The 23,301-nt window shown below is 51.0% G+C and overlaps 1 protein-coding gene across 1 annotated transcript in view; it reads left to right on the plus strand.

Moving 5' to 3' along the window:
• The window catches only part of LOC144137036 (cytochrome P450 3A14-like), a gene marked incomplete at its 5' end in the record, with an annotated part of 31,220 nt that extends 9,796 nt beyond the window's left edge, over window positions 1–21,424 (plus strand). Inside the window, 2 exon segments of the mRNA XM_077669441.1 lie at window positions 6,177–6,371; window positions 20,155–21,424. Of these exon segments, the coding sequence (XP_077525567.1) occupies window positions 6,177–6,371; window positions 20,155–20,682 (723 nt within the window).
• Between the last annotated feature and the right edge of the window lie 1,877 nt (window positions 21,425–23,301).

Here is a 23,301-nt window from a genome sequence, read left to right on the forward strand (position 1 = left end):
AACCGGAGCCGCAGAGGCTGAAAGGCTTTTCGCTAAGGAATAGCCGTATCTCCTTCGACGGGAATTGATTCGCGTCACTGGTCATGCTTTGTGCCTTTGTAATGAAAACGTCATTCAAAATTAAATATAATAATAATTAGTATTTTGGTCGCTCAAATGAATTAAAATACTTTGTTTATGGCATTATTTCACTTATTATATAGTTTCGCCGCTGAAGCCATATAATGGTCCTTCATAATTTAAAAGAAACCATTCAATTTTGGATTAGCCAAGACAAGGCTGTCTTTCAGGCACCTGCATAGAAGTAGGCTCGCGCCTCGGTCGACGGTTTTCGCTTCGGTTTTAAACCTTGTCGGAATGTGTGACATCTTTGACCATTCGAAAGGGCTTTCGCGGTTTCGTCGCTCACGTTTCAACTAAATAAAAGGAGCTCGCAGTAACGCGCTCGCCTTACTAGGGGCAGCCATGTTAGAATTCCGCGCGGGAGCGTAAGTTGCCGCGACGGTCCGCTCAACATGCCCGGCGAGGGACGCGGGGCCGCACTCCGGTAACGCCATAGAGTTTCATACTAAAAACTAGAGGGGGTACTGGCGCTGCAATCGTTAAACCACCATGGAGCCGATTGTGGGATGTAGACTCATGATTGTAGAAGTTGGCTTAACTTGAGACTTGGCGGTTGTTATGTGCACTTGTCTTCGGATTTCGAGGCAGAAGTACTGTTAGCGCCCAATTCCAGTGGCTGCAATTATAAAATACTGCTCGGGTGGAATGAAGTGGATACAGAAAGCAGTAGCATCACCGTGTAGCCCCTACACTAGAACTAGCCATGTTCCACGGCACTTGTGAAAACGGACGCGAACTCGAGATTCCGCACAAGGTGGACAGTACGAGCACGCTGGCACGTCCTAGTCCCGTTCATGACGACGCTTGCAAGAACACGAGTGCGGTAGCCGCTAAGCCAAATCAAAAACCTTTACCAGCAGTAGGCATATGTGTACAGCCGTCTAGTTTTTCTCCATGTAATAATATCGCGGGAGCTTCATCCGGCGGGTGGGTCACAACCACGTTGATCGTGGTCAGCACCTTATCACGGTAGAAAGCGGCGAAACAAGAGGTATAGGTCACATGCACAGAATGATTCCGCCAATGCAACCATTATCTGCTAGGCTGCCCTTTCACGCCGGTAATCAGCTGCCTGCAATTATTGGCGTGAATAAGGCGCTCGCACAATCGCTGTCACCGCCCGTGGCCATGGAAACTTGTGGAATCCGTACAGCCGCCATGCTTCAGCCACATGCCGTCGCCGACTCGCACACAAAAACACATAAGCGCTTCGCCGCCTGCTCAGCCTAATGGTCGGCTCCGCTAAGCTGAGCCGTTCCCGTCTGATAGAATTCTTCTAAACCTCAATATAAAATGAACAGGAAGTACAATCTGTTTTCACGATTTAATTATTTGTACACTAATGAACATTAGTTACAGCTTCTGTATTTCAAAAAGAGTACTTTTAGTCAAATCAAGGTAACGGCTGGGTCAAGCCAAGTTCGAAAATCACGCCTCCTCCAGGCATGGATGGCCGCCTCCTCCGGAGTTCAAGCCGCTATTTGGCGGCTCGCATAGACAATAGCGTCAGTGTCCCCTACAGCGTTCCCATGAAACTCTATGGGTAACGCCTCTTGCGCCAGAGCGCACCAAGAATGCGCAATGGCGCTCTTGCTTGCTGTCTGAGAGGTGGGGACCATGAAAAACGGTCAGATAAAACTCTCAAGTAGCACCTTTGTTCGCCAGGAGTCCATTCCGAGAATTACCTCGCCGGAGCAGTTTGGAAGTATGACGAAAACAGCAATGTGCGTAGTGCCGTTTGTTTATGGTGACGCGCGATGCATACGTTCGCCTTGGGGTGACGAGGAGACCTCCGGCTGTGGGGTACGGGGACCATTCCAGCTGGTCGTAACTTTTTTGAGCTTCGTTCCGAGTGATCCGCCGATTAATGAGTAGTCGGCTCCCGTGTCTACCAGAGCGACCACGTCAAGGCCGTCGATGGATAACCGTACATCGAACCTTGTCGTCTTAGAATTCCGAGTGCGTCGGGGCGCGGTGTCTCGGCTTTTGCTTGTTGACGGTCGGTGGCTGCGCGTCGTGCTTGTCGTCGTCTTGATAATGGCGGGCTGGTTCACGTCTAGTGTCGCGTCAGGGTTAGGTGGAGGCGTCGGGCCTTGGTCGCTTCGTGAATGTAGGTATTCGGTGCGTCGTTGCGTCGTCGGAGGGTTTTCGATTTTTCGCCGTAGTGCAACTTCACCTCCTGGAGTTGCTGGGTTTCACAGCGGAGTTGTTTCGGCCGGCACAAATCCGTCCGGCGTAGACAGAACCCCCCAGCCTCGAGAAAATGATTTGGTTAGGGAGGTGCCGGGAATCCAACCGAAACTTTAAGGCGGGAAACCCGCAACCTGACCACTGGGCCACCCCAAAGGCCCGAGGGGCACGGGATAGCATCGGTGGGGAACAATAACATATGCAGCCAATTGGAAAGAAAAAACCGCTTCCCGTGGTCGGAATCGAACCTGGGTCTTTCGCGTTATGAAACGAGAGTCTATTGAGCTATCATAGTATACCGGGCGCGCACCATTTCCTCTGGATTTGTAACACGGAGAGAGAGAGAGAGAGAGAGAGAGAGAGAGAGAGAGAGAGAGAGAGAGAGAGAGAGAGAGAGAGAGAGAGAGAGAGAGAGAGAGAGAGAGAGAGAGAGAGAGAGAGAGAGAGAGAGAGAGAGAGAGAGAGACGTTTATTTGAGCTTTCTGAAGTGGGAGTGGTTGCCTACTTAGGGTATCCATGAGGTGAGCAGAAAGCCTTCGCTCAGTATGCCAGGAATCGCTGGACGTCAAGATGGCCAGTGGTCACCGGGTTCTCCCACAGCTCAAGTGTGGGAAAGGGTATCGGAGAGACAGAATTTTGGGACTGCGCTCACGTTGTATTAAAATATGTAGCACGGACGTTGGCTTTGGACTTGGCCCCGGGTTCTAGCGCATGCTAACGCGGTCCACTTTGGGAGAGATGTGAAAGCCTGCGGACGAAACGCTCCGCTCCTGCCAGTCATGGAGAAGTTTCAGCGGCAAGTTGAGAAATAAATGTGAGGTGATGACATAAGGAGCAGAAACTTGGAGTGTTACTGAACAACTTGACAGCAAAGTTAGGTCGGCTTAACGGGCCAGGAAACGAATAATGAGCCGGAGTAACACTTCAGAGACAGGAAACGATCTTCCTGGATCATAGAACAAACTAGTGCAGAAGATATCATGGTTGAAATAAAGAAAAACAAATGTAATTGGGTGGCCGTGTAGTTATGCTAAATGATAATCAGTGGACTACCTGGGTGACAGAGTATACACCGACAGACGGGGCTAGAAAAAAGAGGAAGGCCAATTACTCGACGGAGGGACGAAATAAGGAAATTGGGAGGCAAAGAATGGACTCGAGCGGCGCGGGACGGAAGTGGTTGGTGGTCGATGGGAGAGACCTTCATCCTGCAGGGGCCTAGTGAAATGCTGCTGCTGATGATAGTGCAACAGCCGGGTCTCTGACGAAGGGAGACGGGCCGCGAGTTCTACTGTTTTTCCAGCCTTGCACCACTAGTGGAAGCTGCGCCAATTTTTTTTTTTGTTTCCCTTTTCTGGGAGGGGGGATCTTGCACGTGCAAAGTCAGCGTTGCTTTGGTTGCTCAGCGAAACCCATGGGTAGAGCGACGGCGAACGGTTGCAGCGTTGTGGACCTCATTTTCTGCGGTTCAGGTGATGGTTGATCTCCTTGGAGCGCTGTCTGGGCAACGGAGGAGGTGCGTCGATGGGGAATTCTTGTATTCCAAGTCGCTTGTACGGGCAGCGTGGGTAGATGTGGCCGGCTTCTCCGCAGTGTTAGCACAGGGGGCGACGGTCTGGGGTTTGCCACACGTAGGTTTTTCTGGGGGTGAGGGTTGCACAGCAGGGAGTCGGCCGGGCGACAGGGGGCAGCGGAAGGACGGCTTCTGCTGACGAGTAGCAACCGGCGGGCGGTGGCGGTGAACAGAAGCGGCGTACGCCATAGCTTGCGGCTCGCACGGTGGTTCCAGCGACGTAGACGTCCCCAGTACTAGTTGCACTTCTTCGCGGATCACGTCGCTTAGGCCAGCGACGTGAGGTTGCTGCGTCGTTGGAAAAAGTTTCTGGAGCTCTTACCTGACCACTGTTCGGACGGTCTCACGCAGTATATCGTAGCTAATAGCCCGTGCACCGATGGCCTCCGAGACCAGCGCGTTGGCTGGGGGGTCGGACTGCCTCGCTCGAATTTCATACGTTTCTACAACGCGGCAGCCTCAGGGGGGGGGGGGGGGGGGGGGGGGGGGGGGGGGTTAAGAACGAGGCAATCTAACAGCTCTTGCTTTACCCCCCGCATCAGAAACCCGAGTTTCCTTTCTTCAGTCATTTCGGGGTCCGCTCGGCGAAACAATCTCTTTATTTGCTCAACAAAGATCACGACCCTTCGTTGGTGTGTTGAGTGCGCGTTTCGAGCAAGAGCGCGGCTTGCACCTTTCGCACGACTGTGGTCAATGTTTTAAGTTACTTGCTTTTGAACAGTCTAGTCGGTCTGGGAGCTTTTGTGGTTCTCAAACCATCTTCGAGCTGCATCTTCTAAACAGAACAACGCATGACAGAAAGTGCCTTCGTCATCACACCTGTTGAAACTTCGTACGCGCTCAACCTGCAAGCCACTCTTCCAGCTCTTCATCGGGGGATCCCGGAACGATAGCGGCTCCCGCGGCTGCTGCAAAACGACGGAGCAGTGGCTTCGTTTACCATGGTGCAGTTCGCGACGTATTCCTTGACTTTCTCGGGATGGAGGCCTTGCTGTCGGTGAATGGCACAGGTTAGACTTAGTTGGCGAATAGAAGGGTTTTTCGGGTGCATGTAAAAATGAAAGGCAAATAAAAGGGAACATAACACGCGGTCCGCTTCGTACACAGATAAAACCTCCTGGCTCGGCCAGACACTGAATACAAAACACATAAGTAAACAAAACAGAGGCATGCTTCGCGACAGTATTTCTAAATAAAAAAACGTTACAAGCACTAGTCATGTACTGACTTTTTTCCCCATTCTTTACCTATCGTTTGACATCATGACGCGATACATAAAAGGGCATTCAGTCTATTTTTCTCCAGGTCAATAACAGGACTAATGTTCAGCCAGCGGGAAAGACTCAGTGTGCGTTACGAATGTTTTAGCGCTCTTCATTCACGCGAAGAGCCAGTGCATTTTTTTTATTTTATTTTTTTTTGCATATGTCCTACCCGGAAGCATTTTCTCCTTTGGAGGCAGTGAATGGTCACAAGGTGTATTGTGACAAAGGACACGGACACAGCGGTGTACAATGTTGTGCCAACAATCAGGCTATTGTTTCGACCGGCTCAGTGCATGGCAATACTCGTCCTCACGCTTAGTGGATTTACCCTGGAACACGTGCGCGATGTCTGGCTTACACGGTCGTTTAAATTGCGGCCCACGGCTGCGTCCCTGTTTACTAAGCGCGAATCAGCTGCGTATCTAAAAGTGGTTAGAGAAAACATAATGTTCGTGTAGGCTGAGAACCGCGACTAAAAAACTGTGTCTCGGCTAGAAGGGTTCATAAATAGAGCCGCTTCGCCAAGAGTAAGCTCCCAACGGGTGAGCCTGGCTTGCGTTGAAGCGCCAGTTAAAAGAAGAAATCCGTAATACATACAGCCTGTATTCAACATCAGCGGGAATTTCTTCGAGCGTTTAAGTCTGCTATTATTAATTAATGTCTGGTATTATTAAGCGATTATTAATTGCTCCTTTACTGGTATACACCGTGCTCGCTTCCCTTTGTTCGCGTTCGTTTCTTTTATTCTAGCGCCAATTACTAGGACGGGCAGCTTCTCGAACTTCACGCGACAGCTTCTCCTGAATGGGAGTTCTCCAAAGATCGCGTGCGCTTGTTCTACTCACGTGCCGCCACTGAATTCCCCTTTCAGGCGTCACGAATCAGGCTAAGCCGGGTTTTCAATGCATTTTGGGGACACCTGGCACGAAGTTCGTCCTCTGAAATTACAAAATTGTGAATCGATCTTTGTAGCCACAAAATCTTCCCAATTGCTCACTCTCGTGTCCTTCGCTTTGCGCGGACAGCATGCGGCCAAGCAACCGGCGCCCCAGAAAGCCGGCGATCCCCCAGCGGGCCCCCCAGAAGAGCTGTTGCCCATCGACGACGACACCTTGTTGGCCAACAGCCTGCTGTTCCTGCTCGCCGGCTTTGAGACCACGGCCTCCACCCTGTCCTTTATTATGCACCTTCTGGCCCAACACCCCCGCGAGCAAGAGAAGGTACGCAGCACGCTCTCCAGGCGAAGGGGTCAGTCGCATTGGGCGGCTGGATGCCCAGTACCTGCTTTGGCACTACAAAATGGCTAACACTTTCTTTGAAAGCTTCATTTTTGTGGGGGCTGTACGTTCGATACGCCGCATATTACACAGGCACGAAATGTAAGTAGCACCTCTTTTCTTTCTAAAAACACAGCATCGGAACTGGGAAGTCCCCTAAAAGTGTCTTTGCCTTTTTTGCCTAACGAAGGACCAAAACGATTTGTTCGAGGGCGCCACTTGCTTCTTAGTGTTAAAGTGGTGAGTAATTTCAGTTTGAACCGAACAATATCTGGTTTGGAATCTTGTTGTCTGTGGAGCTGACGTTTGTAACAACAGAGCTGTGGTTTGGGAGGTCCTGGCAGCCAAACCCGGTACCTTTACCCTGTGAAACCGGCAACCTAACCACTGCGCCGGAGTGGCGGGGAACGATAACATGTGCAGCCAAATGAGAAAAAAAATTACACCATCTTCCCGAAGGGAACTATGTGGTGATGCAAAGCATGGGTGTTCCGTGTAGGTTCCACACCGGAGCAGAACCGGCGCAGGCGGTGTCTCGGAGCAGACAGAACGCCGCGCAGAACGCGCACCTGCTTTTATACAGCTGGAGGAGAGGAGAATAGAGGAGAGACGCGCATACGCAGTGGGGGTGTGGACGGCACAACAAGGAAGGGACATAGCCCCGATCATGAGATGGCTCCTGGAGCGACAGTGTCGCCGGTGTCTTCCTGGGCCGGCACGAGACGAGCACGCTTCCCATTTAAGGGCTCCTGGAGTGAGTGTTGCCGGTGTCTTCCTGAGCCGGCACGAGACGAGCCGAGCGGCGAGGAGAGCGGCGTTATCACTGCTGGTTAGGGCTCCTGGAGCGACAGTGTTGCCGGTGTCTTCCTGAGCCGGCACGAGAGTAGCCGAGCGGCGAGGAGGAGAGCGGCGTTATCACAGCTGGCGTGGAGAGGTGGACGAGGATGAGAGGTGCGGACGCTGGACGCCGACGGACGGCGGAGGGTAGACTAAGAGATGCTTTGAATCTAAAAAAAATGCTCCCCGTGATCGAAATCGAACCGGGGTCCCCCGCGTTATGACACCGGCGTCTATCCGATTGCGCTTTCAACGCACTCCGGGCGCACAGCATTTCCTTTGGGTTCATAGCGCGGGCGTTGGCTTCGGACTTAGCCGCGGGTTATAGCGCGTGATAACTCGGTTCACTTTGGGAGAGATGTCCAAGCACGTGGACGAAACGATCCGGGCCTGCTAGTCATGGGGAAGGTTCTGCGAGAAATTAAAAAATGTAAAGTGCAACAGCCGGGTCTCCGACGAAGTGAGAGGGGCCGCCGCCTCTGCTGTTTCTCCAGCCTTCCGCCAGTAGTGCAAGCTGCACCAATTTTTTTTTGTATGCGAGTGCAAAGTGTGCTAATTTCACGAAGCTGGCAACACTGCATTGAGCATGTTGCGCCGTACGACTCCTAGAATATAGGCCGGCAAAATAGAAAGAACTCAATGAAAGTCAATAGCAAGTTTTCCTTCATGCTGTACTCACTCAACCTCACACTAAAATCTTGTCTGTACTCAAAATCACTCGTACTCACTCATCAAACGCTCAATTATAATTCTTTCACTCGTACTGAAACGCATTACCCCTTACGGGTAGTCGTACTCAATCTCTACTTACTTGTACTCGAACTCACTCTGCTCACTCTGTAATTACGAGTACTCGAACTCAATCTGTACCCACTCGCACTCGTACTCAATCTGCACTCACCTGTACTTAGTCTGTACTGACAATTACTGGTATTCATAAATGATAAATGTTTTTAATAATTTGCATTCGTGATCAACGACTGGCATTCACGCACTGCATTATGTCTATGGACTCGACCAATACAGAGCCAGAGAAAGCTTCAAGTCCGTACCATGTGGTTCTCCTGGTTCCCGCTTCCCCATTTTGTCTAATTGAAACAGGCGAAGCTTCCTTGGTTACCGATTCCGAAGACCGAGAAAGAATGGCGTCGGCGTCCGTTGTACTTTTAACAAGCCTCCCGAACCTCTTTCTTCGAACAATTCTAACGAAGTAAGTGCAGTGAAGCCACCCATGCTAGGCCGGGGGCTTTGAAATACGGCAAGACCGTGACGAACGGTTGCCGAGAGCGGCAACACCCCGGAAGAGCGAATGCAGAGTGCGGCAGGCTTCCCCCTTAACACGTCATTTTACCTTCCTTTAAAGGGGGATTTACACGGGCATAAAATTCATTCGCTCCATCACCGCGCCGCGCATCACATTACCGCACTTCACGCCTCCATCCGTAAACGTCCGAGGCAGCCGGCACAAGGCCACGCGGGGGTACTCGGAAGCGGTGCCGCTATTATAGGGAGCGAGTTGTCTAAGTTGTACAGACGATCGCCGCCTCATCAGAGAATCCTTCGCTGTTGGCGGAATGCTTCTCGCCCGTCTGGCAACTTTGCTTCCGCGACCCGCTCTTATCTGAGTTTCCTACGCCGGTGATATGTGGTACGGTGACTTGGCGCATTGGCAGCAGCCACCTAATGCCAAAAGGTTGGGCGCGGCTTGCTCACCGTATTATTCATCTGCAGCAGCAACTCACGTAAGAGAATGTCACAAAAGCGATGACAGCAAGTTTTCAGGCGGATAAAAAGCTTATTAGAGTTTGGGTTCGGGCTAGTTGGTAGCGGTAATCCATGACTTCGTGAAGCGCCAACAAAACGACAGAGGACACAGGGAGGCGACGGGCAGGAGCGCTTGTGCCCGTCGCCTTCCTGTGTCCTCTGTCGTTTTGTTGGCGCTACAAGAAGTCATGGGTAAAAAAAATCCCCCCACCTCCCCGAAGGGGATCGTGCGGAAATGCGAATGCATTGGGTGCCCCGATGAATGCGCTGCGGCAAGCAGTCACGGAGAGAGGCGCGCGCTCCACTGCATTTATATATATTTTTCCGAGCGCAGCGAGCGGAGAGAGGGTACGCGGAGAGGAGAGAGAGACCCGCGCAACACGCCCGCCCCGCTCGCGAGCTCTCTCCGCCGAGCTCCGCGATGCGAGCGCCCTCACACGCCCGAGCTCGCTCCTCCCCTCCATTCACTCTCCGCTACTCCGCCCGAGCTCCGCGATGCGAGCGCCCTCACACGCCGAGCGCGCTCCTCCTCTCCCCTTGCCCTCCGCTACTCCCGCCCGAGCTACCACGTGCTCCGGTTGCTAGGCGCGCCACAGCTGTTGCTAGGCGCACGCCGGCCAACGCACGACAACCCCCGCCTAAGAAATGCATGCGCATTTAAAATCATTTCGCGAGCAGGGGAAAATCCCCACCGAGGCCGCCTCTCACCCCCACGGGCCGCTCAAGAGGCCTCGGCCAGCCGCATCTGCCGGCTGTTCGTGATGTTTACGCACGGAGGGGTGACGTGTTCTCGCGTGATACCCGACGGTGGGGAGGGAGCGGATGGACTTTATTGCCCATGTGAATCACCGCAAAATGCCTGCGACTCGTGCAAACACGCCGCGACTCCATTGCGGGATCCAATTCAAGTTTTTACTCCCGAGTACAGTACTCATCAGTACTGTATAAGCGACAAGACGAACCAAAAACTCGGGCGTGAGATTGATTGATTGATTGGTTGTGGGGTTTAACTCGCCGGCGCTTGACAGCCGATGAGGGGCTACATGGTGGAGGGCCACGGACTATTTTTCGCCACCTGGGGATCTTGACACTGGGGAGGGTGTATTGACACTAAATTTCTCGCTTTCGGTTTGTATGCTTTAAAGAATACCTATTGGTCCATTAATTACAAAAATCGAACCAAAAGCGTTCAGGCGCCAGCGTATAATTAATTATAACGCATTTATTCCACTCAGTTTCAAATTCGTTCGTCGCGCGCCAAATGGCCGTTCAAATGCATGACGGACAATGTGACGCCACGGTTTTGTGGCAGCAAGAACTGCTGGTGCTAACGTCAGTCAAAAACCCGTGACGTCAGGGACGTTTGCCGCATCGTCTGCTACGATTGCACATGGTCCGCACTCGCCCGCCCAGTCGACAAGTCGTCTGAATCGTAATACTCGGATGAGTCGCTGCCACCCGACAGTCAGACAGACAGAGAGACAGACAGACAGACAGACAGACAGAACAACTTTATTTGGCCACAGATGAGGCGATTAGGCCGACGACGTCTTCGCCGTCGTCCGTTTTTTAATATCGCTGTGGCTCGAACCGGCGCAGACCGTGATAGAAACAGCTTGTTGCCACTCTTCCAGTCAATCTGATCGCGGAAAAGAAGTTGTACATGCGAGAAAGTAGATGTTAGTGGGGTGAAAAATTGTGCTAGGGATTGTTATCAGCGCTGAATTTAAAAGCGGCGGACAGATAATAGCCGCGATGGTAAGCCTACGCTGACCGGCAGCGGAGGTTCGGAAGTCCGACCCGGCACTGCCGGCATCGCGGTGCGGCGAGCGGCCGAAATATGGCCCCACCTGCGCGGTAAAATCAAAACAGGCCACGGCAGATGTCTGGGCATTGATCGCTCAAATGGCAATTGTTGCCAAAACAAAGTTCCACATGCGAAAAAGGGTATTATAGTGTGGTGAAAAGTTGTGTAAGGGATGGTCATTCGCAGTTGTACAGACAGCGGCTATCAAATATTCGCTACGATATTAAGCCTAAAGTTCCCAACACCCAAGCTGACCCTAGCAACGCAAGCGTTTGGTGGGGACGCTCCTTCTTTGGAACTCGCTGCGCGCGAGCGCGTTGCGTTTGGGTTCCCCTAACTTCTGGGGGCCCCCAACGCCGGCTTCCCGTATTCTAAAACTGCCTAATGGCTTCCACTCCGCTTTTACTGCAGCTCCTCCGTCAACTTCGCGCTCTGCAGGTAGCAGCCGAGAAGTGCAACGAGCAAATTCTGCCCACTGGCTTGGGCGACAGTTCTTCCGGCCGTCGCCGCGCGCGAACTCAGCCCACGTTTCGCGCTGCACGTCGTCACGTGGAAAATAACGCATCTTGGCGTCGTCGTCGATTTGCTCGGACAGGCTTCCACTGAGTGGTACTTCGCATTCCGCGAGCTTACCATAGCAGAACTTTGGCGAGCTCGGCCTCGGCGACGCGGTCCGGCCGCTCAGATAAGAGACCGCGCAGTTTTCGGCACCAGTGCAAGGGAACACTATGCGCTGGCCATGAGTGGAAGAGCAAAGACGTCCGAAACGCAAAGTGCGCAAAGTTTACAAGCCTTGCTCAGAGAGGTACACCCACGCCTCCTACCGGAAGAAAGACCACCGACCACAGCAGTGCAGGCTAGACATTCCGGTTCCGAAAACGACTAAATGACGTCAGCCTCAACCGACCAGGCACGCCGGATAATATGCCATCATGCCGATAGCGATTTCGCTAGTGCTGCCGATTTGTGGTAGCTCGCAGCCGGGACAATTAAAATACATTTTTGATGTGCTTCCTGCCTCAGATCGCTGCAAACATTTCTGTGAAGCATCCGTACAAACTACTGAAGCCAATTATATCATTTTTAGGTGTAAAAATTTGGTGTCAGTACTTGTTTAACGAGCCCCAAAATCTCGAACACATGGGCATTTGCTTTTCGGCTCCATCAGAAAAGGGCGTGAGGTTGCCACAGCCTTCGCGATCGACATTCCTCTAACCTGCTGGGGAGTCATGCATCAGGGTTCCGTCCGTGGCCTTATAAAACTGTGCAAAATAGTTTCTGCGCAGAACAATGTCATAATCCCTGTCAGTAACCTTCCAACACTCGGAGATTGTTTATCTATATATCTGTGCTCTCTTTTCGTAAAAATCCAGTTTTAGCCAGAGGAGTGTCCTGTGTGGTTTTGTTCTTCGTTTTGTTTCAAATTTGAGCCGCTTTTCTCAAAAATGTACCAACTAGTACGGATCAGAGCCATTCTACAGTACTCAACAGTTCTCGCTAGTGCATGTACTAGTTAGTACAGTATTCGCGAGTTCTGCACTCATGAGTACAACTAGCGAGAGCATGTACTCATGCGTACAGTACTTATACAGCAGCACTCGCGAGCATCGTACTCACGATTACCTGCACTCGCTAGTAGCACTCATGAGTTCTATACTAGCGAGTACATGTACTCACGTCTTTTCTCATTCCTCATGGCACTCAGTTTTTTCTGGTTCTGTACTCACTCATCAACGCACTCATTCGGGAGTCTGAGTTCCAATGCAAAGAAATGAGAAACTTCATGGAAAATAGGATTTTCAGTGGAGAGATGCACACTAACAACTACGCTTTATTTCGCAGTGACAGCGATTATAAAGCTCTGAAAATAGAAGTCACAATGACACAGAAAAAAAGAAAAACAGTAAGAAAGAAACGTGTAAAATCCTGACGGAAGCGCCGCACCTTCATCGTCAAGATAGTCAAACTCGCGAGCAAACAGATCAATAGAAGGCTTGCTATCGCATCTCTCCCCTGTCTTGTTAATAGCGTAGGCCTCAAAAAATTCCCTTTCGCGCTGTTTGCTGTATTTTTCATTACTTTCGTGTGTTCCAATTTTGGCGCGCAGGCTTCGGTGGTGGATTGGGTCTTGCAATATAGCGTCAAATTGCTTCCTGAGCGTCTTTGGGCGGCTGCACCATTCTCCAGCAACCGGTAATTGAAGCACAGCCCCGTTTTCCCAATATAGACACTGCCAGAATTCAAGGAAATTTTGTAAACCACGTTCTTTGAACATGATTGAAACGGAGTGCGATGCGCCTTTGTACAGACAGATGGCCTAGGCTCACAATGGTTGACCTTGCGACACATACCATCTAGTTAATTAGGTGCGCTGAAAACTATACGTACAACGGCACGCTCCGCATCCTTCTTGATGGGGTGCGAAATTCCATGCAGGTAGGAAACAACGGCAGTATTCTGGCTGGTCTTCGGTGTGCGCTCCCTTTCCACGGCTCCAACATGCTGCCCGCCCAACAGCATTCCCGATAAACCACAAAGCATAGATGCGGGCTAGCCCGCCGCAGACAGCCTCTCTATTTGTGACACAAAACTTTCGTGTATCTTTTTTGTACCTGCAGGACCTTACTAGCGCGTTCCTTAAGGCCGCTACCGCTATTCCTCTCATCACCCACTTGGAGTGGCCGGAGAAAAACGGAAATAAGGCCTTCTTCGAGCGGGGAGAGCATAGCTAACAGACGTGGTCCGCTGAGAACGTGAGCTCCAAGTCGAGCCACCGCAGCCGGTGATCATTCGGCAGGCAGTTTCGAGTCACCTTGAATAGATCCGGGACTTGTCTTCCGGACTCATCACCCAAATCGTCGGCAGCCGACTTGAAAAGGGCAAGAAAGTCGTCTACAAACCGGAACAGGCGCACGAAATCAAGGTCACTGAGGTTGTCTTGTAGTTCCGGTCAAAACGGGACATCAGCAGATCGCTCAGTACTGGAGCAAGGCAAGATCCAATGGAGTCCATGGCCCGTGGTGTCCATCCCCTCGGCACCCTCCAACGCACTGGAGGACGGGGAGGTAGAGGCGGGAGCGGCACCGGTCCCAACAGAAGTGGTTTGCGCCACAACCGCTGCTGCCTCAGCAGCGGCGTGGTGCCGGGTTGGGCTGCGTGAGGCAACCCAGCGGGGGGCGGGGGCGAGACCAGGTCAGACTCGCTGAACTGGGTCCCTGTGGACACCAGACGCCGCTCCGCCCCCCGGCGAGCTGTGTCAGCGTACCTCCCCAGGGGGAAAGAGGCGAACCTCTTTCGCGCCTCCGGGAAGGTGATGTTCTCAGTTACCTTGATGTTGATTATCTTTTTTTCCAGTTGGAATTTTTCACACTTGCGGGAGTACGCTGCATGCGGCCCGCCGCAGTTCACACAAGACAGGGTATCGGATAGACAATTGTCGCTCGGATGATCATGCGCCGCGCATTTCGCACACGTCGTTCGGCCACGGCAATAGTTTGTACCATGCCCGAACCGCTGGCAGTTAAAACAGCGCCGCGGGTTCGGGATGTACGGACGGATGGAGCAACGGATAAAACCTGCATTTATGTGTTATGGAAGAACTGCGCGGTCAAAAGTCAAGATAATGTGCTTGGTGGGAATCTCCTTGTCGTCTCTGCGGATAGCGATGTGTCTCACGGCAGTGACGCCCTGATCCTTCAAGCCGGCAAGGAGATCCGCATCCGTTTCGTTCAGGAGATCTGTCTCGGATATCACACCCTGCGAGCTGTTGAGGCTCCGATGGGGTGTGACCCTGATGTCGAGATCAGCCAGTCTAGTCTGAGCTAGAAGCTTTGCAGACTGCTGCTTGTCATTTATTTCGATTAGGAGTTCACCAGACCTTTGTTTTTTGCACTTATACGATTTTCCTATTATGGCTTCAAGATACTTGGCGATCAAGAAGACTGACTCAGATGCAAGAGGCTGGGTTGGATCGAGGGACTCCATGACAAGAAATCGAGAGTAATGATCTGGTTCAGGAAATGTCAAAGATGGCAATGGGGGAAAGGATACTTCGGTGCGGCCCCTTTTAGGGGGCCGATCACGGTTGGGGGGGGAGGAGGGGGTACTTTCTCCTTTGAGCTTACCCTGGTAGTCAAAGAGGTCCCGGAGCTCCCTGCCTGGTAGACAGGCAGGGAGGCCATCGGCCGGAGCTTGACCAAGGCTCCTATGGCCACCGTTTACATCTTCTACCCTTCACCTTTCAACACCTCGCCACGGTTGGACACGGCCTATGTATGGGAGCTCGGGGTCCGCGGTGTCGCTGCTCACCGTCACCATGAATACTCAAGGTGCCCCGTGCGGGGAAGATCTTTTTTAACAAAAAAAAGCAAGACGTATTTAAAATCAAATTTCGCGCCACAGTTACGTGTTATGAGCAAGCATGACGTCATACGGGCCAACAATAAAACATAATTTTCAGTGCGTTAACTGCACGTTAGCATTCAAGTGATGCGGTCAAATGGAACTAGAGGCGTCATTACAGACGTCCAGTCATGTGTCGTCGCGACAGGCCAGTTAGGCGGCCGCCAATCGCACAAACAAGGTTCCGTGACGTCATAGAAAAGTTGCGGGAAATTGGCTTGGGGGTCGCGAATACTTCACACGTTTTCTTTAATATCTCTGTTATTTCTTCGAAGATTGCGATGATATTGGTATCATTGTTATCGGGACTAAGCAGTCTTTCTAATAAACCCAACTTGTATTTTGTCTTCATGGCTCCTTTAAGGAACGCGCTAGTAACGTCCTGCAGGTGCAAGATAAACGAAAGTTTTGTGTCCCAAGTAGAGACGCTGTCTGCTGCGGGCTAGCCCGCATCCATGCTTTGTGGTTTATCGGGAATGCTGTTGGGCGGGCAGCATGTTGGAGCCATGGAAAGCGAGAGCACACCGAAGACCAGCCAGAATACTGCCGTTGTTTCCTACCTGCATGGAATTTCGCACCCCATCAAGAAGGATGCGCAGCGTGCCATTGTACGTATAGTTTCAGCGCACCTAATAAACTGGATGCCATGTGCTGCAAGGTCAACCGTTGTGAGCCTAGGCCACCTATCTGTGAAAAAGCGCATCGCACTCCATTTCAATCATGTTCATAGAACGTGGTTTACAAAATTTCCTTGAATTCTGGCAGTGTCTATATTGAGAAAACGGGGCGGTGCTTCAATTACCGGTTACTGGAGCATGGTGCGGCCGCGCAAAGACGCTCAGGAAGCAATTTGGCGCTATATTGCAAGACCCAATTCACCACCGAAGCCTGCGCCCCAAAATTGGAACACACGAAAGTAATGAAAAAATACAGCAAACAGCGCGAAAGGGAATTTTTTGAGGCCTACGTTATTAACAAGACAGGGGAGAGATGCGATAGCAAGCCTTCCATTGATCTGTTTGCTCGCGAGTTTGAATATCTTGACGATAAAGGTGCGCCGGTTCCGTCACGATTTTAGACGTTTTTTGTTACTGTTTTTCTTTTTTTCTTTTTTCTCTGTAGCATTGTAACTTGTATTTTCACAGCTTTATAATCGCTGTCAGTGCGAGACACAGCGCAGTTGTTGGCGCACCTCTGTCCTGTCTAAATCCCTTTTTTTCCCCTGAAGTTGTGGTTGGCGCTGAAACCGAATTCATTGGTCACACTGCATCATGTATGACTGGGAGAGTACATTAGAAAAAAAAATTAGTGCCCTTCCACTCTTTGAAGGTGGATCACCTGCGAAGCTACAGCGGAAGCAGTCCACGCAGTACTAGAAACAAAACACGTTTGTTTGTAATTTGGGATTGAGCATACTTTCGAGCCAAAAAGTTGAAACTTGGAAGGACCCGAGCTTTATGCTAGCGGGAAACACGGAGCTGCCTGTTACGCAGATGCCAGCGCACGTGTGAGATCTGCGAGGCATTCTTCATTCATAGCAGAGGATCATCACACCTTCTGCGGCACTGCTCGATAAAGAAATAACTTACTTGGCGACATAGGAGAAGTTCATGTTTCACGTAAAGACCGCGTCCGTGTTATACACGACCTTTCACAGCCTGTTTTGTCTGTACTCCACGTGTCGCCATGCACACACAGATAGGCATGATGATTTTCTTCCCCCATAAATATTCTTTCTTTCCAAAAATAAACAGTTGTTAGTGAGCGCCTGTGTTTGTCGCGCTTCGCTTTGTGTCGCCTTAGCGCTGTTTTATCAATACTGTCTGTTTCCCTCCCTTACTTACTATTCTTACTATTTGCGTAATACACCAACCCAATCCGCTCGACTACCGAGGACACCGGACAGGTTGCATTGGGCCGACTGAAGTCCACATTTAAACCCCCTGCCAGCACAATGTACATGTCATCAGTAAGGGCATGGAACTTATACCTGCGCGTGCACGCCCGCCCCCCCCCCCCCCCCCGCCCTCCCCTCTACTCCCAACCCGTGCAAGCATAAACCGGCAACCGATTATGTGCGCGTGGTTCAGTGAAAGACACCGTCGAAAATGACGCTCTGAAAGCCTCCTGAGGTGAACAAGTAATATTGGGTTACGTCGGCGTTCCAAGCGGGCAAGTTGCTGTTCAACCGGCAGGGAATCGCAGCTACTCGACGAGCTGGAACTTTCGCCGCAACGGCTGCGGCACCGGCTTTCCGTTGATTTTGTGCGCATTCGCGCTTCTGTTCGGGCAGACGTTCCTTCAATTCCCACTCTTCTTCCCCCAAGCGAGCTACATATGCATCCATCCCATAGAAATTTAAAACCTGGAAGGCTTCGAGCCTTATTCTAGCAGACAAACATGTGGCTGTCCGTTTCTCTTCCCCGTCTAGGCATCTTACTGACTATAACATACGAACCCAGACCTAAACCTCTCGATTACCTTGTAAAGCTGACAGGGCGCACTAAGCCACGAAACTTACATGTTTAGATCTCCCACCACCACATCAGGTATGTCATCAGTAGCGGCATGAAGCCCAGCGGTGCGTTCACGCCCCCCCCCCCCCCTTCCACCCCCAACCCGGGCACGCATAAACCAGCAACCGATGATGGGCGCATACTTAGGCGTGAGATACGCCGGCGAAAATGTCGTTCGCAAAGCCTTTCAAGCTGAAGAAAAATTTGGGGCTCACGCCAGCGTTCCAACCGAGAAGGTTGCTCTTTAAGCGGAAGAATTCGCAGCTACTGGGTGATGTAGAATTTGAGGCGGCCATGCGGCGGCGGCTTTTGGTCATTTTTACGCCCATTCGCGTTTCTGTGTATTATCCGCAATACTTTGATGACGGCGCTACCGCCGCTGTCAGCCGATTGCGCAACTTGTGAAAGGCGCATTGGTGGCGGCGACGGGAATAACAGACGTGATAACAGTTGTGAAAGAGGGGTCGGCGGTGGCGAGGAGGCGCCCCTGAGTGGCGCCGAGTAAATCGGCTTCACCGGAATGAAAAGTGAGGGAGGGAGGGTTGGGGGGTTTATTGCCTAGGACAGTTACCACCTGTAACAGGAAAAAAAATATTTTGTGCCTAATAAGCTTTTTGTGCCTGCCCTAAGCAGCGCTAGTATCGAACCAAAAGTGTAGAACATAGGTGTATTAGTCCTTTTTGATCAGATGACATGTCATCACCCCGATACAAAGGGGAAACCAATAGAAATCATCATCATCATGATCAGACGTATACTGTTACAGTGGCTAGAATAGGGTAATACTGTTTCGCAGTAAAAAGAGGCGCCGATTAGTTGAAAGAAATGTTGGCATTCCAGCTTCCAGCACGCAAGCCCTGCTCACAATGAGGACGTCTCCACAAGTGGTTCGTTTAAATGGGCTTGCGTAATTGCTGCAAAGGGCGTGCGTAGATCAGGTTTAGATTTACGCCTTTGCGATTAACTGTGTTGGATGTGGTCTGTATGATTAGTGATTCCTGATCTAGCCGCGTGGTGTCATTTTGTTTTGTTGCAAGGGTCTTCGCATTCTATCAGTCAATCTTGCGGTCGTTCATGAACACACGTTCCGATAAAGCGTTGTTGCGAGAACTCTTCCCCTTTACAATACAAGCATGCTTCTGCAGTAATGTCTTCAAATTTCCTGATCCCCCCATATAAACACCGTTGCCGGATGCGCAAAGTCACAAAAGATTTTTTTTAACGCGAAGCTTTCTATGTATAGCTTGTGGCGGTGTCGGAAAAAATCACTGCTGGGAAGCCAACTTTACTGCAGGAAAGCCAATTCCCACAACCGGTTTCCACAAAAGGCACCGCATAAGCAATGGGATGTCTTTACATGCATAACTCACTGCAGGAAAGCCAACTTTACTGCAGGAAATCCAACTGGCACGTTGATCACGCCACATGCTTAACCAATGAGAAGCCAAATGGAGGACAAAGCAGAGCTAACCAAATCAACAAATCCAGACGTCCCAATCACAAACTAATATATACAACATCACAGCATCGCATTAGGTTAGCTTTGGACTTTCTTCCAGACAATGGAGTTTGTTAAAGCGAACTTTTCTTAAACTAACCGGTCCATGTGTCGTAACGAAAACGCATAGCAGGTAAGACACCTTTACACAATGTGAGGGCAGAGCTTGATGATAATGACGATGAAACAAGAAGAAACGCCCCCTGTGGTAGGAATCAAACTTGAGTTCCTCTATCATTATGAAGCCGGCGTCCATTCCAATGCGCTATCGTCGCATTGGGGTCGCTCGCCATTTCCTTGCGGTGCGTTGCATGGGCGTTTGGTTTGGACTGTGGCTGAGTTGAAGGCAATAAAATGCAAGCCCTTTGAAACACCACAAACCACACTTTTAGAGCATTCTCTCTTCAAGCAAAGTTCAAATCCCCTCCGTGTAACAATGATGATGAAGGCGGGGGTCCTCATTTTTCTCGTGAGGGATACTTTTCATGTCGTCTGAGTGTAGGCATTGACTCGCAGGCACTTTGTGCTTTGATCATTGGTACTTTGACTTTGATTGCAACGGCTTTGGCTTTGACACTTTGCTATGTGATTTTCGCACGACAGAAAAAGCGTTTCAAACGTCGTCGTAGTTAGACGCAAATGATTTGAACTTTTTCAACTTTCCGGCGTCTCTTTTTTGTTTCTAAGGTGCGCAATATAGTTCAAATGAAATATTGCTACGACGAAGACATGTGGCGGAATGGTAAGTCACGTCAGCAGAACTGGGAATGAGAATAAAATAGTCCATATTTATGCAGTCGAAATGAGCAGTGCAAGTGGTTTACATAAGACTTGAGCTCTGCACGTTCAAGGTGAGGTTTTCAGAACACCCTTTTGATTCGTAACTCCCTTCTGTTCATCTAGGTCTACGAAGAGCTCATGCGGAAGTACCCTTCGGACGAAGAGCTCGAATACGGCGACCTGCAGGAGCTACAACGGCTGGACATGTTCGTGAAGGAAGCGCTGCGACTCTACCCACCCGTGGTGTTGCTCGTGTCCCGCCACTGCCGAACCGACACCACCATCCTCGGTCAGTTTTTCCCCGCTGGATGCGAGATCCTCGCGCCGGTCTGGCACGTCCACCACGACGCACAACACTGGCCAGACCCTTTCTGCTTTAGCCCAGAGAGGTTCGCTCCAGAGGTTTCCAAGGATCACCACCCAGGAGCCTACATGCCATTCGGTATCGGCCCTAAGTCCTGCATTGGGAACAGGTTCGCCTTGCTCGAACTAAAGGCGGCATTGTGCAAGCTTTTAAGAAAGTTTGAGGTCCTTCCATGCGCCCGAGTGAAGGATCCAATGGAACTAGTAGTGAAGACCGTGCTTGCTGTTCCCGCCACCCCGATACAGGTCAAGCTGCGGTACAGGAAGACGGCGTTGCAAGTTTCCTAGACCCCAAGAATTATTGTTCCTGACATTTGGATGAGGAACACACAACAGAGAAGTCACCCCAGCTTGAGTGCTCGATCACGTTGGTTCAGGCTGACAAAAACCTCTTAGGGTCAACACAAGCTTTGCCTGGTACTGAAATTCCAACCCTCAACGTACGTTTATAACGCCTTTCAGAAGGACATTCTCCTCCCTCAGCTTGGCAGCTGCCACCTTCGGCACCACCTAGACGATTGCGCTGCTGAGCACGAGGTCGCGGGTTCGATTCCCGGCCGCGGCGGCCGCTTTTCTGATATAGGCGAAAGGCAAAAACGCCCGTGTGTACGAGATTTCGGCGCACGTTAAAGATCCCCAGGTGGTCAAAATTAATCCGGAGCCCTCCACTACGGCGCGCCTCATCGCCTGCGTTGCGTCGGCGCGTTAAACCCTACAATCAATCAATCAACCACCTAGACGAATACGCTACAAGAAGATTGAAGGACAAGAACTATGAAGGCGTGAGCACATCTTCATCATCTTAAAGGCCTCCACGTTATCCTTCCCTAGACACTACAAAACTCACGAAATCATGTACCCTGCCCTATTAAAAGAACGTCTACATTGTTCGTCACGAAGGCCGCAAATTAATAGAAATGAAGCTGCGGTGTGAAGCAGCACAATGTTGAAGGCTCTTGTATAAGGGGTTTGTTAAGCAAGAATCTAGTGCTTGCGTAGCAGAAAGTATAAAGGAGAGCGCATAATCGAATACTCGTGCAGTAGTTTCTAGTAGTTTGCTTACTCTTTATTGCCAGTACACATCTGAGGACAAGCATGTTTCTTTTCCATGCCTGTGTTTTTGTAGTGAATACGGGCACGCACAGCAACAACACTGTAGGTCTTTCTTACGGGAATTATTAAGCTGCCCCCAATGGCATAAAACCAGATTGAGTGTTCAAATGCATGGCTCCACCTCATACCCATGAAGCAAAGCGAGGGGATGATGGTGTTCAATCTTAGTTTATACAGTGTAGCCTGCTTGGTTTCCTGGGATATGTTAGGCTGTAGTATATATTCTCACTCAGTTGCAAGGGATGCATGGTTTAGTATACTGCCGCGAACTACACCCTCTGGTTTGTTTATTTGTGTGTTCTGGTTGCCAGCTGTGTTATCTAAGTTAGCTGGGAAGCGGCCGTTTCAGTTTCTATTGTATTCCGCCGAGGCTATCTAATTTTTATAGGAAGAGTGTTTCGCCCTGTCGCCACTTGGCTAAAATAACCATCTTTGATCTCCAGTGTTCTTGGTGTACTTCAGCTGTTCCAGAAATAATCACGTGGAAAGATAAATGCTCGCAGGGCAGGCACCGCGGTATTCGTTGTGCCGACTTTGATGTTGAACATAACACATGGGACGAAATAACACCTTACGTCACGTTCGCGTACAAAACAGCAATACGGGAAATTGCGGAGATGACTCCTTTCGAGCTTGTCTGCTGTCGAAAGCCGACAACGATGCTCGACGCCATGCTACCGTACGTTGAAGACGACAACCTCAACGCCGACGTTTACGGATACCCAGAGTGGGTGAAGGAACCCCGCCAGATTGCTCGCGAACGTACTACGGACCAACAGCTGGCGGATGCTGGACGGTACTTCTGATGCGGAGCCACCGTGTATCACCCAGGTGATTTTGTGTGGGTTTGGACTACAATCCGACGGCGCGTATTAAGCGAAAAGCTCCCGCGACTGTATTTCGGCCCCAACCAAAATCAACGACGTGTTCGCCAATTCATCTACGAAGTTGTCCCGGCGGTGACTCTGGCACAGTGCAAAGGCGCCCGCGTACGGTAGTCGTCCACGTGGTTCGCCTCAAGGGCTACTACGCCGGATGACACTTTTTAACGCGATAGACCTGTCAGGCTCATTTCGCAGTTTTTTTTTGTGCCTGCTAGCTGTCCGCTATCAGCCGTGCTCATCAAGCGTCTGCGGAAGTGGGCCAGCGATGCTGACACGAAAATACTACTGAGGCAGCCAGATACGAAGGCTCACCCGAATCCGGAGTACAGAGCAGCGGCAACTCATCTGTAAAAAGACGGACAATGACACTACGGCCGCGACGAAATATGAGATATACCCGATTTAGGCAGGCACCGCACCTGCACAGTGAAGTTCGGTCAACGCCGCCTGTATAAACAGTGCCTAACGCGTGAGCGAAAAATGGCCAAACAGCCACTCTCCTGTTGCTCTCTCCTACCCTTCCCCGCTCCGTAGCCTTCCAGCGTGCTTTCGTGTCCGCCAGCCAGCGCCGCTTCTCGGAAACTATGCAAAATAGTGGAAAGTTTGTTTAGCGTTCCCGAGGCGGCGCTCCTACGCCTTCTTGTTTTCAACCATGCCTGTCTGTGTTGGTCTGTCACTGATAAAACTTCCTTTGTCACGAAGCAAAAGCCCTTGCGCTGCCGCAGGCTGATGCCGCCTTTGCGAGCTTATCTACTCGGATCACAGGCCCTTACATTTTCTGAGTGGGGCATCCCACCTATATCCCCTCCGCATTTAGGTATTGTTTTGACCCCCCTGTTCGCACTCCGCATCGGTACGCACTTCTAAAATTGAGGACTGTACTGTAGAAGCGCCCGGACAGCGTGGCGGG

The sequence above is a fragment of the Haemaphysalis longicornis genome, unplaced genomic scaffold (genome assembly GCF_048455015.1).
Source record: "Haemaphysalis longicornis isolate Haplotype H1 unplaced genomic scaffold, Haemaphysalis longicornis Haplotype H1 scaffold_1, whole genome shotgun sequence".
Taxonomy (NCBI): domain Eukaryota; kingdom Metazoa; phylum Arthropoda; class Arachnida; order Ixodida; family Ixodidae; genus Haemaphysalis; species Haemaphysalis longicornis.